At 35.0% G+C, this 18,678-nt stretch overlaps 1 protein-coding gene across 4 annotated transcripts in view; it reads right to left on the reverse strand.

Moving 5' to 3' along the window:
* LOC149770073 (transcription elongation factor SPT5-like) overlaps positions 1 to 18,678 on the reverse strand; it is a 69,095-nt gene that overhangs the window by 33,495 nt on the left and 16,922 nt on the right. For all 4 annotated transcript variants that reach the window (XM_089949449.1, XM_089949451.1, XM_089949450.1 and 1 more), the window contains exons 5-13: positions 16,658 to 16,793; positions 15,427 to 15,558; positions 10,958 to 11,057; positions 8,992 to 9,126; positions 8,301 to 8,417; positions 7,331 to 7,429; positions 6,144 to 6,208; positions 5,595 to 5,700; positions 4,275 to 4,350 (exon numbers count right to left, since the gene is read on the reverse strand). In XM_089949449.1, coding sequence (XP_089805575.1) covers positions 4,275 to 4,350; positions 5,595 to 5,700; positions 6,144 to 6,208; positions 7,331 to 7,429; positions 8,301 to 8,417; positions 8,992 to 9,126; positions 10,958 to 11,057; positions 15,427 to 15,558; positions 16,658 to 16,793 — 966 coding nt within the window. The remainder of the gene's footprint in view (positions 1 to 4,274; positions 4,351 to 5,594; positions 5,701 to 6,143; positions 6,209 to 7,330; positions 7,430 to 8,300; positions 8,418 to 8,991; positions 9,127 to 10,957; positions 11,058 to 15,426; positions 15,559 to 16,657; positions 16,794 to 18,678) is intronic.

The raw sequence follows: 18,678 nt of genomic DNA on the forward strand, positions 1-18,678 counted from the left end.
ATCACCACTTTTTGAAAACAATTACCACTTCCTAGTATAACAGATGAAGACGAAGTCCTCAATCATCCCAGGCATTAGGGATTACAATGGCAGTTAGTGACATGTACTTTAGTCTGGTTTACATTCACATCTGCTAGGGATTAAATCAAGGCCAGTGGTGTTTATATCAGTTTTAGCAATGCAGTTGTTCATAGTAGTAAAAAATCCTGGTCGCCCGTTGCATTCTACAGATGGTCACTCTTAACAGTGAGTTTATATAATAAATTATTATTATTATTATTTTTATACAGTTAAGATCATTTCTTATGAAGAATAAAATAGTCACAATGCAAGTAGGTTTTGTCAGTTTGGATGAGATCTTTGGCATGAATTATGAATTAGAGAACATTATACTGACTAGACCTGAAAAATCATCTGCTACCAGAAATGGGAATTATGTTTGGTTTTGTCATGGTTAATAATGCTTTGATGCAAGGAGGGTTTCTGCATGACACGTGATGTCATTCTTGCCACCATAATAGACTTTAAGTCAGCTTAACATGAAGAGCAGAATGCATATTCAGGTCCATTTGAACTTGATTGCAACCACTGAAATTCCCACTTTCAACCATCATTGAATTTTGTGTGATATTTCAGTTGTTTGAAGTTTGGTATTTTAGCATTGGAATACTTAGATGCTTTGACATCTCGAGAAATGTTGAAGACCAAAGTCAAACAAGCCCCGTTTTGTACTACCTGAGCTACTGAATAATCCAACCATAATCAATCAACATCGTCAATCCTGTCCAAATTATTTTTGATCATACACAGTATAGACTCTAAGCCATCTCAACAACTTTAAGCAGTGAAGTGAACATATCTTGTGGAGAGAAAAAAGAAATGTTTATTGTTTTGTGCTGATTGAGCTCTATCTTAACCCAACCATAATAAATTAATGTCTTTAATCCTTTCCGAATTTCTTCTGTTCTCACATAGTATAATCCACCTTGACAAACTTCAAGCCAGCTGACCATGCTGACAGGATCAAAGGGTGAAATTAGTGACTACATGTCTTGCCTCGCTTAAGCCAGTTCATGGTCACATGATCACAGGTAGTATTAGCATAAATACACTACACTGGAACCAAATATGGAAAAAATGAAAATTTTCAGTAATAGTTTTGTGTGTGCAGGTGATTTCAGTGAGTCACACCCCTAATCGTTGGAGAGAAATCCCTCCCATGTGGGAAGTTCACATGCATGAGTGACTGCTGATGGTGAAAAACTTCAGCTTTTGTGCAGAAACCATATTTCTTCTTTCAGTCAGTGACCTTTACTTTTGAATATTAAACCCTGACATTGACAGTGTTCTTTCTTACCCACATATGAAAGCCATCAACAAAGTTTGTTAACTGTATATGGTAGTCAACTTTAGTTACTGTGCAGAGATGAAAATGGTAACAGGCATACATATGGACATCAAAACATAATACACTCCACTTTCTGGTGAGCATATACAAATTAATACCAAGTGTCTGTCAAAGTGTCTGATGCTCTACTGTCTGAAAGAATTTCTAGATAAGACAAGACCATTTCTTTTTAATTGCTAAGTGTTCAAACCATCTCTGATATTTCTGAGTGACAAGATTTACAAATTAACCACTGTAGCAACCATATTGGATGTTAAGATTGTCACCATTTTAATTAAGGACAAATCTGACATAATTAGAAGCTTCTGGTGAAAAATCCATGCCAATATGACTATCCATTCAGGAGAATTAGTGACTAAACTTTCAATACATTCATTGTGGCAGCCATATCGGATGTCTGAAGGGACCCATTTTCATTCAAGACCAACTAGATACCATTAGAAGTGTTTGGCGAAACCTTGTGCTAATATGACCATCATTTCTGGAGGACTAGCAATAACAAAATTTTCAAGATGGCCACTATGGTGGTTATATTGGATGTCAAATCTGCATAATTTTCTTTTAGGACAACTACATACCATAAGAAGTCTTCTGATTAAACCCCATGTTTATACGACTGTACATTTAGGTGGAGTAGTGACAAGGATTTTCAAGATGGTGGCAAATTTGATGCCAGATTAGTATCATTTGCATTAGTGAAAACCCCATGTCACTATTACTTTCCATTTATGACACATAGCAAAAATGATTTTCACAATAGTTACTGGGGTGATCATACTGGATGTTAGATTGGCACCTTTTCATTTAGTACCAGCTAAATATCATAAGAAGTACTCTGATGAAAAATCAATGTTGAGATGGATTTCCATCTTGAAGTAGTAGCTGTAAGATTTTCAAGATGACCACTGTGGTGACCATATTGGATATCAGATCAGCACAATTTTTATTCAAGACCAACTAGACACCACCAAAAGTCTTCCAGTGAAATCTCCAAACTGGTATGACTTTCTATTCAGAAGTAGTGATAACAAGATTTTCAAGATGGCTGCTGTGGTGGCCATAATGGATGTCACATCAGCACCATTTTCTTTTAGGAGCAAGTAGAAATCATATAAGTCTTTTATTAAAAACCTTGTGTCAATATGATCGTCTGATTACAGGCATAGCATTAACAAGATATTTAAGATGGTCATCGTGGTGGCCATACTGATGTCTTGCAAGCACCATTTTCAGGAGTAACACAACATCATAAGAAGTCTTCTGATGAAAATCTCGTGTTGATATGACTTTCCTTCAGGTGGACTTGCAATGAAATTTTCAAGATGGCTGCCATGGCAGCCATATTGTAAGTCAGATCAGCATTTCTTTCATTTAAAATTAACTAGACATCATCCTAAGTCTTTTAGTGAAAATCCCATGCTGATATGACAAGTAGTGCTAACAAAATATTTAAGATGGCTGTTGTGGTGGCCATACCAGATGTCTCATCAGCACATTTTCATTTAGGATAAACTATACCCTACAATGAATGTGTAAAGTTTCATGGTAATCCTCAAAGTAGTTTAGGAGGAGTAGTGATAGCAAACTTGTGCTAACAGACTGACGACAGATAAGGGATGACAAAAAAAAATAGTCAACTTCTTGATCCCATGGTTCTACCTGAGTGTCACAACCCAGGGACAACATGGGATATGGAAGTCGTGAAGAAGGATCATATAATATTCCAACTACAAAGTGAATCAAATGAGGGGTTATTTGAATACAAAAGGTGTCCTACATACTTAACCTATTCCCACACCAAGGAATTTAACCTAAGGCATGAGTAGCAAAATTCATTTAGATCAGTGTGTGATGATATTATATTCCAAACATGAACTGAACATAGGGCTTTAGTGGTTCTAAGAGAAGGGAATATGTTGATCTCATATTCCAAATATGAAGTGATCTGGATGAGGAGGTCTGGAAATGTGTAGTGAAAAGTACTTTACATCAAAATATGTCCTTGGCTACATAGTCCTAACATGAGGCAGGAGTGGTACTTAGAGAGAGTATGTGATGATCTTATATTCCAAATATGATGCAAATTGATTAAGGGATATGGAAATGTTAGTGATGAAAAACTAAACTGTTGCCAGTGTTAATTCTTCACCACACAATCCAAATCAGGGGCAAAACTGGTACAGAGAACAGGATCATACATGAAGTGGATTGGTAAATGGATTATCGAGATACAAGTAATGAAATAAATTTAATAAAAAACTTCAATCAAAATATGTCTTTGTTACAATTCTTGACATGTACCCTCACCCATTGGCTGAACCCATGTCCAGAGGTGGTACTGAGAGAAATAGTCCTATTTTTATAATCCAAATATGAAATTAACTGGGTATGAGGTTACCAAGCTAAAAATGCTGGAAAAGAACATGCTTGCCTGCACACACACACACAAAGAGACACAATTCCAAAGCTAGATGTTACAGGGCAAAAAATATACCAGATGCTAAATTATGTGACAGGACCTCCACACACACACACACACACACAACCCCAAAGCTAAATGTTACAGGGGCATAAATTATACCAAATGCAGCAATATGTGACAGAACATAAACCTCATGCACACACACATATCCAAAGCTAGATGATACAGGAGCATAAATTACACCAGATGCTACTTTATGTGACAGAACATACCCCCCCCTCCACACACACACACCAAAGCTAGACATTACAGGGACATATAATACACCTGATGCTACATTATGTGACAGAACATACCCCCCCCACACACACACACCAAAGCTAGACATTACAAGGGCATAAAATACACCTGATGCTAAATTATGTGACAAAACATAAAGGATACACTCCATGCCAACTCCTTCAGGCTGATCTTCGAAACGTTCCAGTTCAGCCAGTGTTGGTTTGACTCCTTCTGCAATCTACAAGAAATGTTTGTGTATATAAGTGTATACAGAAAAGTATCATGTCAATATTCATTTGGTTCACTGTGTACATTACCTGGGCAGTAAAACAGATAGAGCTTTATACTTGTCTAGAACTGCCCTTTTAATGAAAATCCCCAAAGTACAAACTTTTATTTTTAAACCATTCTGGACAAGTGGTAAAATGTTTTATGTCAGGCAAAATGTTGAACTTGCCCCAGACTAACTGAGAAGTGATTTTTCCAGCCATGATTTGCAATGGTTGATTTACTTCGAGTTTTATTAAAAGTTTTCAAATAAAGTAAAACTTTGCGAGAACCTTTCAGTCTTCATTCATTATATGGAAATAGTAGACCATATTCTTACTTGCAGAAACAAATTTGCCTAATTAATGCCCGAGATCCAAAAATATGCAACCTAAACATGCTGATAGCCAGTAGAAATATGTGCCTTGTTCACTTCATATTATTAATTGACATATTCTAATACCTGGATCAGATAAGATGCTTTAAAACTCTCATTACAAGTACCATGTAGTGGGTATTTTTAGCAGACATAAACTTGAACGATTTTGGTTAAAAAAGTTGTATTTTAAATTTTGAACAGTACAATTTCTTTTAAGCAGAAACACACCTAAGGAGGTTATATTTTAGAAGATTATAAATTTTAAGAGGATTTACTTTCATGGCTTCATTCTGAAACTGTTATATCACCAAAATTTCTCACAGCTAAATATATCTGATATGAGGTATCTGCCTCCACAAATAACATTTTCATAACTTTATTCTGGATATACTATACACAAATTTTCTACATAAAAACAGCAAAGTTTCTAACTTGAAGAAGCAATATGTATGTTGGTGTAAGTTGATCCCAATGATACCTGATTTAGCTGTCCACATTTGATGAAAATAATAAAAACATTATACCCTGGCACAAAGTTGTTTTTTTTTAACATCAGCAGCTTCTACATTTCAAAATCAAATGTACATGTTTATTTAGGTGTGTATAAATATTTAGTACTTGACTGACTGCATGTGTGTGTGGACTTTGAGAATTTTTTTAAAAAGTTCCTTGACATGTCCAAAATGTTCTAAAGACCAATATCAATACTGTTTGTTACACTTACAAGCAAACGGCATACATCCTGATCTGCTTACACACGCTGAAAAATCAGATGTTATTCTATACTGTGCAAACAAACAACGTATCAAAGCATTAAGTATCCTAAATTTACTCACAATGGCTGACATCACAAAATTCTTGAAGAGGAATCCTTTTCGGCTATATTTGTTTCCTTCAAATATTAAGAAATCTCCATCGGTTGTAACTTCGCCACCTATTCGCCTAGAAAATAAATATCAAATGCAAAACTGTTTTGAGAACACACAACTACAACTTAGCAAAATACTGTAATTGATGTTTGTTATCAATGTTTGCTGTTTTGTTTTGTTATCATTGGTATTGAAATATGTGAACTGGGGGAAAAATTCATTTTTTTCCCTACTAAAGGATAATTATTCACTGGGACTTCAAATTCATGGTTTGTAGAGACCATAAAATCTATCTGATGTTGTCAAAGGCACTTAATGTTGTCCAAAATGTCTCTATTTGTATAAACATTTCCAAAGGGTTCAATTTTCTTTCTCAATAACTCAGCCATGTTTTACATTATCACAGAAAAGAAACTTCACATGCACATTTTTCAACAATTGGCCAATCAAATAAATTGGAAATGTATAAAGCTAGTGCACAACAGTTAAAATTGTTAAGAAGACATGTACACTTACTTAATTTCATCCACATCAAACAGCTTTTGAACTGGTCGTCTCTTTTTTTTCCTCTTCTCTGCTTCCTGAAACAAACAGACCAATAACACATGCTGCAAAACACTTTCTGCCTTTTCTTTATCTTCTTCATGATAGTGAAAGTCTCAAGTGAAAAAGTGATAATTTCAAATGCTTTCCAACAATTTATATTGAAATAACTCAGGATGAAACATTAAATCAGTTGCAGGAATTGTAAAATGTAAAACTAATGTTGATTATATAATACATCCCTGTTACTACTGCCTGCTTTCCTTTTCTTAGACATTTATTAATCAGTGAAAGCTAATCACTCCTTCAATTCTGGAACTCCAGTTTGTAGTGGAGTGCCAGAATTTAAAAGAACTTGATCCCAGTCTGACTCCTTAGTCATCAACAACATACAGAATATCATGGCATATCATGTACCTTCTTGTATCTATCGAGTGTTTTCTTTAAATGGGTGTTATCTGTGTTTTATTAATTCTGAACTGTTTTGCATCTTGCTTAGCACAAGGTGCTTCAGTAAACTGTATTCCCCTTTCTTAATTCTTGTGCTAGGGTAAGTATTGCCTACTGTTTTTTCATTCTGGGATCCCTGTTTCTTTCCAATTGTTGGACCAGGTGTTTTGGAGGAGAAGTTTGGACATCCAGTAAGGCAGTGAATGAAGTTTGCTGTATCTTACTGCTAAGGAAAAGATTTTCATCTTGTCCAGATCACCTGCTGTTCTGCACTCTATGACTGTCCAAGAGCTTACAGCCTTTCTGGGGCCAAGAGTCTGCCAGGCAGCAGAATGGGTGGTCTATCCCTTTTTCCATGCTTCAGAAGCTGGTGTCTGCCTCCAGCTACCAAGTTCATTCTCTGACTTAGCCCTTTAAGTACACACTCCCCCCCACCACCCCAATCAGCTAGGGCCTGGCAGGGCTTGTAAAATAGCTTTTTATAATTACCACATCAGTTTTAACAATTTCCTTGCAAGTATTTTTAACAAATACACAAATGAACAAGTTTGACAAAATAATATGAACATTTGTAAGGATACAGAACCATATTTTAAAAAATCCTGCATATGTAAAATTGCCTATGGCAATGCGTCCTTACCAACTATTGTCACAATTGTGATAGCAAAGTCATGCACTACAGTGAAATGACTGTCAGGATAGATACTCACATTCTGCATGTTTCTCAGCAGACCACGAGTCCTGGTATAGTCTATCCTTGGAATCAATTTCAAGTGAACCATATTCTGAGCTGGCTCTACATAATCCACCTGGTAATAAAAACATTGTCATAACTCATTTTATTTTTGCAATAATACAACATTTGCAAATGTTTCTTGATTCAAGATATATATTGTAGTCTCTTCTATCTGACACCAGCTATTCCTGACAACCTCAGATTTACTGTAATGTTGGATCTACTGATAAATATTTAAATGACCTGCAAAAAATCATCCCAATTTTTAAGTCATATGAACAACAGTTGAATAAAGGGATTTCAGATTAACATCATTAAACAATAGGGTGCATATATGATTCGCAATAATAAAAGAATAAATTAAAATGCACTTGAGATACAATATTTGATTTATCTTACAATACAATAAATTTGCATCTGTCTTAAGGATTATGACTTTAAGACAAAACAGGAGACGCTGACTTTTGCATTATAGCAGCACAATATTTACATGCTGCAAACCATGACAACCATGGGTTATTTTTAAACTTATTTTTTTGTAAATTAATTTTTAATAAGGCATGGGCAAAATAGGCACATCAGTATGGATTTGAACACTACTTCTGGTTTCTAAGGTTACCATCTTCATACCTCAGCTCTCGAGTGTTAATATGTCATAGAACAATTTTCTAAATTACTGCTGACAAGAATGAAGGTGCTGCATAGGGTATATGCATTATATTTGTCTGTCACTGTTCTTCTCCCATTGCTATCAACAACCACATTTATACCTTTGTCACTATGGAATAATTAAAATGTTAAATATCACATGTGTGTATTTCTAAATGTAAAATCAAATTTATTAAAGTATTATCAAGTTAATAAAATACTATTAATTTAACATGTTTTTATATCCAGTTTCATGTGATGATTACATGGGAAGTAACTCTAACAAAGCCACTTACCTGAGCCAAGTCATCCTTGTATAAGCCCCTCTTTAATCTGACCCAGGCTTTAGCCTTGAGGACTGTGGATTCTTTGACCACTTTTAGGACATCGGTCATTTCTTTGATGGGAACCATCTAAGAAACAAGTAAAAACACATCAATTTTATATCTGACTTTGCTGTATTTGTGATTACAGAGTTGACAATACTTTACTTTACAACCAGGGATCATAAGAATGTAGAAACTGAGGCGATCATAATTCCCAGAGAAGTAGCAGGCCTTTGGAGCTAAGCAAGCAGAGGAAAATCCCTTCATCCTAGCTTCTAATGACATTCTTTTATAAATGTGTACATATACTTCATATAATATGATGGTCAAGAAATAAAATCATGAATTCTTTAACGACTGACTATACAATAGCATTAGAAAAATCAGTGTCTCTTTACTTTATAAAAATTTGTTAAGAAAAATTTCTAAAAGTGGTTAATGTGAACCTCGCTATAAATCTAACTTAAATTTTTAGTTTCAAGGATCTTCCTTCAGTTACCTTCATAAAAACACAAGAAAGAAAACGCTCAGAATTTTGACCAAATAAACAATGAAACCTGGAGCATAATAATTCAATCAATTTATTTACACAAAGCCAACTGATTGATTCTCAGACATGAAAACACAAACAGACAGATATACAGATAATTGTGTACCTTACCTGTTGTGACCAGAGACCCATTTTCAAGCTCCCAACGCCTTCAATGGCCTGTTTAACATGAGTTTGTTTGTATGCCTCAATATAAATATATCCCTTCAAACTCTCTTTGGAAATGACTGCTTTGATTTGTAGTGGCTGAAAGATACAGTAAAAAATCTTTTTCATATCCACCAAAATCAAGTGTCAAAATCTGCATCAATTATCCCAACTTTTCGTTTGACTGGACCAATGGATTGTTTGCTGGACCTGTATTCTGCTCTCTATTACCATCATACATTTGAAGATCAATTATCAAGACAGAGTCTGTGTCAACATAACTGACAATTAGACTTTTAAAATTTTAAAAAGCAGATTGAATAATGCAAGGAATAAGTAGTGTGATCCTATTTTTAAGAAATGTGAGATATCAAATATATCTTACACATGTCCTAAAAGAAAAATAATCTTTTCATTTTTTGAATTCTTTAAAAAGTTGTTTCCAACAAGCATATTTCAATCATACTTATAATTTCATGCTAAATGGAACAAATGAACCTAAAATCTTCATGAATGATGCATCATGCATATAAAAACATTGCACTCAAAAGGAAAGTGAAGACTGCAGATTTAAACAATTTAACAAAGCAACATAATTATTTTTACATTAATGTGCAAAGTCAATTGTTTAAGCAACAATGATCTTCTGGTTGGTCATCAGATAATGTTCCAGAATGGCACAGTAGGGCAAACTATCATATGCAACAAATGCACAAACACCTTGATGTTGATGACCTTAAAATTGTTGGCTGATTAAAGCCTAGTGTGATCAACAGCCGATGATATGAATTTGTATATAAAGTAAACAACGACCTAACAGTTACTTTTTGCTGTTGTTTTATTTTGTGAAAGCTATTCAGCGTGGAATTGTGGGTAGTATTATTGAACTATTCTTATTTCATTGGATTAGAAACTAGGTCTCATGTCACCTTCAAAAAGAAGAAAACCAAATGGGCCTGCCATGGGTTAGAGGACATCACTGTCAGGATCATTTCCATATATATGGTTGAAACTGGTGGTATTAAACATGCTGTTTAACCCTATTTTTACTTTGAGCAACTTCCACTAGACTAGATGATGTATTGGTATCAAGATTTCAAAAATTAGCTGCTATGGTTGGCATAACAGATGTCAAACAGACACTATTTATGTTGAGAAGACAGCAGACCGCATAAGTCTTTTAGTGAAAACCCCATGTTGATATGACAATTGGTTCAGGAAATGTAATTATAAGATTTTTCAAGATGGTTGCTATGGCAATGATACTGGACATCAGATCAGCACCATTTTCATTTAGGTACAAACTAGAAATCATAAGAAGTCTTTTAGTGAAAATCCGATGTTGATATGACCATCCATTCAGGAGAAGTAGCAAAGAAGGTGGTGATGGTGGTATTACTGGATGTGTGAGCAGCACCATTTTAATTTAAGACCAACTTATGAAGTCTTTTGGCAGAAACCTAATGTCAATATAATTTTCTGTTCAGTAGGAGTAACAACAATTTTTTTTCTTCAAGACAGCTGCTATGTGGACATCAAAAACTGGTACCATTTACATGTAGGAAAAACAAGACATCACAAGACTTTGAGTGAAAACCCCACGTTGATATGACCATCCATTCTGAACTAATAGCAATAACATATTCAAGATGGTCACAATGGAAGTCTGAGCAGCAGTATTTTCATTTGGGACCAACAAGACAATGAGATAAATGTATTCAAAATGTTTCATAGCAATCTTCCAAGCAGATTAGACGATAACAAACTCGTACTAATGGATGGATGGATGATAAATTACTGCAATTATGTCAAATGAGGTAACAATCCATAGACTTGAGAGAATGATTTGAAATGAGACTACTTTGAATTAAGTCAATGTTATCTGTGCTTTACAGAGGAGGAAGATTTAAAAAATGCTGGAATTGCTTACCTCTTCTGTGAACTGATATGTAATGAATTTCCTCATCAACTGAATGGTTGTGGACCTCTCCTCACCAATCCGACACCTTACCAACCAAAGATTGGGATCCCTGACATGAGATGCATACAAATTATTTGTTTTTAATTGTGTGATTTCTAAAAAATTCTTCATTTGCTTTTTTTTTGCACTGTTTATATAGTGTAAATTTCCAAGGAATATTTAGGGCTGGGTATCAGAAGCTCACATCTGACATGAAACTTATCACAATATGCAACTTCTGCTGCATATTATGTACCAACAACACACATTTAATGTTTTCATTGTTGTCATGTTTGCCAAACTTAAGCCATATTATGCTGAAATGTTCCATTTACAAAAGAATATAGGAAGACACCATCTACATCATTAGTTGTGCAGACAGATCCAAAACTAAGACCAAGATATGCAGCTCTATGCAGTTCTGGGTTCATACAGATCAGAAGAACTCAAATTCAATGATTTACCAATTATCAATTTTCATGGATTACTCTCTGTATCAGGTGTTCTACTTCCAGTTGCTAATTTAAATATAAAATCAATCATGAAATACATAACCAGTTTTTCTGATGCAGACAACAGCAATAACAACAAATCAGATGTTTTTTGTGATGACCCTATGAATACTGACATTGAAACAGCAGGTTCATGTTTTTTTCTTCGTTTGTTCCAAGTGTTTCCTTCCTCTTGCATGGCTACTTAGGGCAGCAATACCCATTCCTGACATTTTTTCTTACATTCTATGCAAAATAACAATTTTGAGGTTGTATCAGTTCTTAGCAAATGAATGAAGTCTTTATCAAGTAGCCATCTATTGCTGAATGTGGAATTTTCAAACATTTTGCAATGACCACTCAAGAGAAAGACTAAAAAAAGGAACTGTTTTTGATGGCAAAAAACATGGTGAAGTGAAAGTATGTGTGTGTGTGATTAGGATTTTTAATGTAGCTTTAACAATTTTCAGTCATATCGCTACGATGTCTGCAGTGTGGCATTTTATAACGATGTCTAGCACTGGAGCATCATGCCGCAGACATGTAGTATGATGTCCCACCCAGTCACATTATCCTGTCACCAAGCTGACCAGTCCTAACACTAACCTGTTAATGCTGAGTGCCTAGTGAGGCAGGTGTTAGTACCATTTTTGTAAGTCTTTGGTATGACTCGGCTAGGTTCGAACCCACGACCTCCCACTTCCGAAGCAGATGCTCTAACCACTAGGCCACTGAAGCAGTCGGTGAAGTAAAAGCATGCATGCATTAATGACATTGTATGAAAGAGATGTTATGTACAATGTATGATCTTCCTGTGGATTCTGACAATGACTAGCAGACAGAATCAAACTACTTTCGATCCACGCACTGCATAAAATACAAGACTAAAATTCAAGGACTTTCAATAACTTTTGTGAAAAAGACTTTCATGACCTTGAAATGAGGTGCTCATTTCTCACAGATATCCAATGACCCTTTATGACATTGTGAACCATGAAGTTGATATTGCGGTTTTCCAGTTGTGTTGAAGTGACAAACTCATACAGAAAACATCTATTTTATCGATTTTTTCCATTCACTGAACATAATTTTTATGTTAAGTTGAGTACATTATGGAGTTTACAATTTCTTATTGAACCAATACAATATGTATGTATGTGTGTGTGCGTGAATGTTTGTGTGTGTGTGCGAGTGTATGTATGTATGTATTTGTTGTTGTGGTTATTGTGGGGTTTAACGACATTTTTCAGCACATGATAGGCTATACATGGCAGCCAGTATTAATGGTGGAGGAAGAACCCGGGAAAACCCTGGAAAGAACCACCGACAATCAAGAAGCTACTTGTAAGCTTTCTCATATACCCACACTGGCTGAATCCGAGACTCAAACACACGCAGACAGAGGCGAGATGGCAGTAATCCATAACGGAGAGCGTTTTAGACCACTCTGCCACTCAAGGCCCATGTGTGTGTGTGTATGTATATATGTATGTATGTATGTATGTATGTATGTATGTATGTATGTATGTATGTATGTATGTCAAGGTTCTCCAAAGAAATCCGAGCAAAGCATGCAGTTTTCATTTTTGGACATATAAAAATTCCACCAACTGTGTCCTCTGTACGCAAGATTTTCTGTCAGTGAAATTCTTTTATTTACTTGTTTGTATGAAGCAAATATTAATTATGTAGTCTGCAAGTTATTCAACAAAAGTCCAAGTAATTTTTTAAGGGATTAGGTTACATAATTAGCTCTTAGAGATTAAGACACCTGTTAATTGACTGTTGGTGCTTAACAATTATTGTAATCAAAATAATATAGTCCGTCTATAATCCCTCTTTGTTTGTACCCCCCTTTTGATTTCAATAATGAAAATGTTTAATGTGATAAAATGTGCACAAGACTAAGTCAACTGAATCACTGATTTATAATTTCTAACCTGACTGTGACCAGAATGGCACTAATACTGGCATCCCCTTGCACCTTTTATGCTTAACGGACTTTCCATACTAACACAGTGCCATACTGCATACACTATGGGATAGTTTATTTCCATCAGACAATACAATGATATAGTTTGCAGAAATGAATATATAAATTACATCGCTTGTTACATCCACATGAAAAGCAAATTTGTTGTTGTCATGCTTTTCCTTTGCTTGATTCGACATTGTAAATATTGAAAGCAAATGACATATGTATGTACATCTGTAGTTGTGCACACACCCCTTTGCTGAAAACGAACTTGTCCAGGAACTGGAAATGGATTTTGAGCATATTTGTCTATTATACTGAAAACATGTTAAACATGAAATGTGCAGATAATAACGGTGTTAGGGCCACTCTACTCACAGTCAGGTTATTAATTATAAATCAATGAATGAATGGACTAAGTTCCTTGCACTTTTTATCACATTAAAGGTTTCCATTATTGAAACTGGTAGGGGGGGTACAAACAATTAGGTTGGTATAGTCAGAAGTAATTACAATTGTGCTTTGATACAAATTACTCAGCAAAGTTTTAATCCATCATAATAAAAATCCTTAAACGATGTTTGGAATACTTGCATATTATCATATACTGTATTTAGAAAAATAGTTCCAAGATTACGGGATTTATTTTGTTTGTCAGAGGTATAAGAACTCTCATTTTAATCATCCCAAAAGGAGCCATTTTTTTGGCATCATGTATACCTTCATTTTCAAGTTATTATCATATGTATACTATTCCAGTGGCTACTTTTGGTGTCAAGCATAAGGCTGCAGATGATCACTATTCTCATGAGACTAACCAAAGAGTCTGAGACTTGTGGAACAAACAATGGAACAGGACCTTGCAATGGGCAAAAATGAGAAAACAATGGAACATTATTAGCTTTTTGCACATAGTATTGCGACCATGGAAGGAATAATGCAAATGCAACCCAAGGAATGCTTAACTTGTTGTTGTTGTTGTTGTTGTTGTTGTAGGGTTTAACGCCATTTTTCAGCACACGATAGGCTATACATGGCGGCCAGTATTATTGGAGGAGGAAGAACCTGGGAAATCCCCAGAAAGAACCACCGACCCTCATGAAACTACTGGCAAGCTTTCTCACATACCCACATTGGCCGAATCCGAGACTCGAACCTACGCAGACAGAGGTGAGATAGCAGTGATCCGTAACGGAAAGCGCTTTAGACCACTCGGCCACTGCTTAACTTGTAAAGTCCTACATAATCATATCCAAAGGTCTGCAGATGTTTCAAACAAAAACTAACAAAATTGATGAGGGTGATGAAGGAAGGTAAAGAAATTAGGACTTTGATCCTAAACCTGCATTGAAGAAATCTGTTAACATTTAATTAAAAAAATTAATATAGTATGCTGTGTTACTTAAAGATGATATGAAAATAGAGAATCGGATATGGTCATCTGTTTCTTCTTAAAGTGTCTTGGAAAATTGACTTATTGGAACTGGAATTAAGCCAATTAAATAAATTATTATAGAAAAGAAAGTGTAATCTCTTCCTTGATTCCTTCCAGCTGCACACAAAATTAGAGAATAGCAAAATAAAGGTACTGAAAATTGTTACTGATGTAACACCACATCACAATTATCAAGGTTATCAACCATCTTAATTTTTCATTCATATATTATAATATGAAACATTTCACAATGAATGGACATTAGTAATCTGATGACATATTGGTGGCACAACAATACATTCATAAAGTTCTAAATGATTACAAGGGGGAAAAAAGTATCGCTAGTGGGACTGCAAATTTAAGTGGTGGGACTGAAGTTTTATTCATGGAAGGCATCCTGGACCACAACTTTCAAATCCTATAGAGAACCATATATTCTTACAATAAACAGGAGTATAAAAACCTAAAATTTAAAAAGGATGAGATGCTACTTAGTACAAGCAGAGAAGTTGATGTTTGTGTCAACTTGAATACATACTTCACACCAGGTAATAAACCTTGCTGTGTAATTTCATCTGACATCCCTTCTCCTTCTCCAAATCTATCCGCTGTGGAGCTATCACCATATTTCTCTCGGTAGTACATCTCAATTTCATCCTCAGTCTGACTACTGCAATAAATAAAATGTTTAAATTTTAAAACATTTCACATAATTATGCTGCAAGGATATATGTATTTCTTAAGATTTTCTCATATAGTTGCCTTTCCCAAAAATACTGGACTGATGCTCCACTTGCCAAAAACAATTTCCAGGAATTCAAGCTCATATCTTCCTTTTAACTGCTGAAGGTTGAAAACATATCCAATATTCTTCAACAATAACAAAAAAATTTATTTAGCTGCTGTGGTGGGGGCATATTGGATGTCAAACTGGCATTATTTTCAATCCGAACCAACAAGACTTCAAAATAAATCTTCTGGTGGAAACCCCAAGCTGATATGACTTTCTGTTTTTGGAAAAGTAACAATAACAAGATCTTCAAGATGGGTACCATGGTGGCCATATTGGATTGGCATCATTTCCATTTAGAACCAAGTAGACATCATAAAAAGTATTCTGCTGAAAACCACATGTCAATTTGATTTTCCATGTATGAGTAGTGATAACAAAATTTTCAAGATGGAAATTACAGCAGTCATACTGGAGTCTGAGCTGCACCATTTTCATTTAGGTCCATCTAGACCATGGGATAAATGTGAGTGTGAAGTTTGATTGCCATCCTCCAAATAGTTTCAGAGTAGTAGTGATAACAAAACTTGTTCTGATAGATGGATGGATGCAGAACAACAGAACATCATGCAAGCTCTTCTAGTCAATGACCAGTAGAGCTGAAAAAACCTAAACATTCCAATCTAACTGTATTTCTGAGCACATTACCTATGTTTCTAAATACCAAACCATCTGTGAGATCTTCTTTGAGAAAATGCTATAAATTTGCCATCCAAATCTAGAATCCAGAATCTATTAAAACTTAAGAAATTAAATCTAGGATTCTGAAAAACAAACTGCATAGTTTTCAAAAACATATGCATTGGAAAATTTTGATGCTTAATCTGTTTAAAGCTTGACATCATTGTACACTAGTGAATCAAATCATTTGTTAATAGGACTAACACTATTTGTCACAGATGGGTTATATACCTAAAACCAAGTCATTACGATGCTACAAGTTGAATTAACACTGTTCAAAAGAACAGATTGTTCATACTTAAGTATTCCTGCCAGTCTTCTGTTGTCATCAAGTTCTCTGGCTGTTGGACCTTCGTATGTGGATTTTCCTTCAATTATCTCCTCAGCACCATCCTCCCACTCCACATCATCTTCATCATCATCTTCATCTACCTCTGTTGGTATAAAGAAAGGCAGAAGATATTATAAGAGTGTTCATCAAATAGGAAACAAATTTAATGAGTGAACAAATACATGCAATGAGCTCCAAGTAAAGTTTCAAAAGATTCATTCATGGTGTAAAACAATTTTATATCTTACTTCTCATTACAGAACAAATGCAATTTGATTTAAAATCTGTCAAAATGGAGATCTGACATGCACAGAGAAATGTTGATGTCCTGGTGACCTTTGGAATTTCTGCTCCACTTATTCTTAAGAAGTCTAATTGATAAAGTGTAGCTCTCATATTAGGGAGAGTTATTTTAAGTACTGATTGATTGTAAATGAATTTGAATTGTTCTCATTTTCAGAAATAGAAAAGCTGTAATCTAAGTGGTGAACAAACCTGGGTAAATGTCACTTTCAAAAGTAATCAGTTAATTCCAATTTTTACAACGAAAGAATTAAAAAATTATTCACTTCTGGACAGTCATTGTTTAAATTACATTACTTCCTGGAATGTAATCATTGAATTTTAATTACTTTTGTTCATATTTATTATCTATACAATCAAAAGGGTTTTAGCATTAACATCTGCAATATGTTTTCAGAACTATCAACGGAAGCTATGATAACTTGGTTGGTAGAGCACCAGACTTGTAATCCAAGGGTCCACACAGCACTCAGCCAAAAGAATGGTAAGTGATTGATCTTCACAGGCATTTTATTTATGTTCAGAGAGATGGAAGCACTGATTCAGAGTTGTTGGCTAAGTTCCCTTCCAATTATGTTATTTTCTCTTATAAAAACATGGTTTAAGTAATGATCTTGTCGGGGCATTGTTTTGTGGTAACACCAGTGATAGTACTAAATTAAACATTCAAGTGACCGCCATGTGCATTGGAATAGTTTCATTCTTTTGTATTCTTATTTTGGGGTATTTTGGAAAGGTGAAACAAGCAAAATTCAATACCTACTAATATGCAAACTTGACAATGAAAACAACGATATTAAGTATCCATGAAAGTGTCTTTTTAAAAAAAATACAAAATCATGAACATTGAGCCCCACTAAAATATGATACTAAAGTAATTTCTAAAACATCCTGATTAAAGAAAATATTAGACTGCAACTGATTAAATTACAATTAAATATAATGAGAAACGTCTAATGACAATTAGTTGCAATTACACAGAAAATCAGTAATCGACTACTGATGATTATGATTACTGATTACAATAACTCTACGTCTGTTGGGAGGAGAATCAACAGATCGACAACATGACTTGTTGTTGTTTTAGGGTTTAACGCCATTTTTCAGCACAAGATAGGCTATACATGGCGGCCAGTATAACTGGTGGAGGAAGAACCCTGGAAAACCCAGGGAAGAACCACCGACCCACAAGAAACTACTGGCAGGCTTTTCCCACGTATCCACGCTAGCCAAGCCTTGGACTCGAACCCATGCAGACAGAGGTGAGATGGCAGTGATCCGGAATGGTGAGCGCTTTAGACCACTCGGCCACTCAGGGCCCCCAACATGACTTGTAGTGGTACTCATCAGATCAACATTTTATCAGGCAAATCTCAACTTTAATCAGACAGAAACTTGTGCTGCTCCATGGCTTAGCTAAATAAAGTTACAATTGTGGCATACAATATTTCTGACATGTTATGACAGAATCAAACTGTATCAGACTTTAATGAAGCAGTGGTTTAACAAAATCTGTGGTTCTGCTAACAGGTTAAAATTCTCCACTGCTGGCACTAATTATCTGTCGCATGTTATAATGTACACTATCTTCATCTTATCAATGGAGATAAACTTTTTCAAAGAGAAAAATAAAGGTGAAGGTGAATTTATGCATAGTGGGTACATGGCAGACCAGCCAACATTCT

This window comes from Sinohyriopsis cumingii, unplaced genomic scaffold, assembly GCF_028554795.1.
Source record: "Sinohyriopsis cumingii isolate HCF-2022 unplaced genomic scaffold, ASM2855479v2 utg002725l, whole genome shotgun sequence".
Classification (NCBI taxonomy): domain Eukaryota; kingdom Metazoa; phylum Mollusca; class Bivalvia; order Unionida; family Unionidae; genus Sinohyriopsis; species Sinohyriopsis cumingii.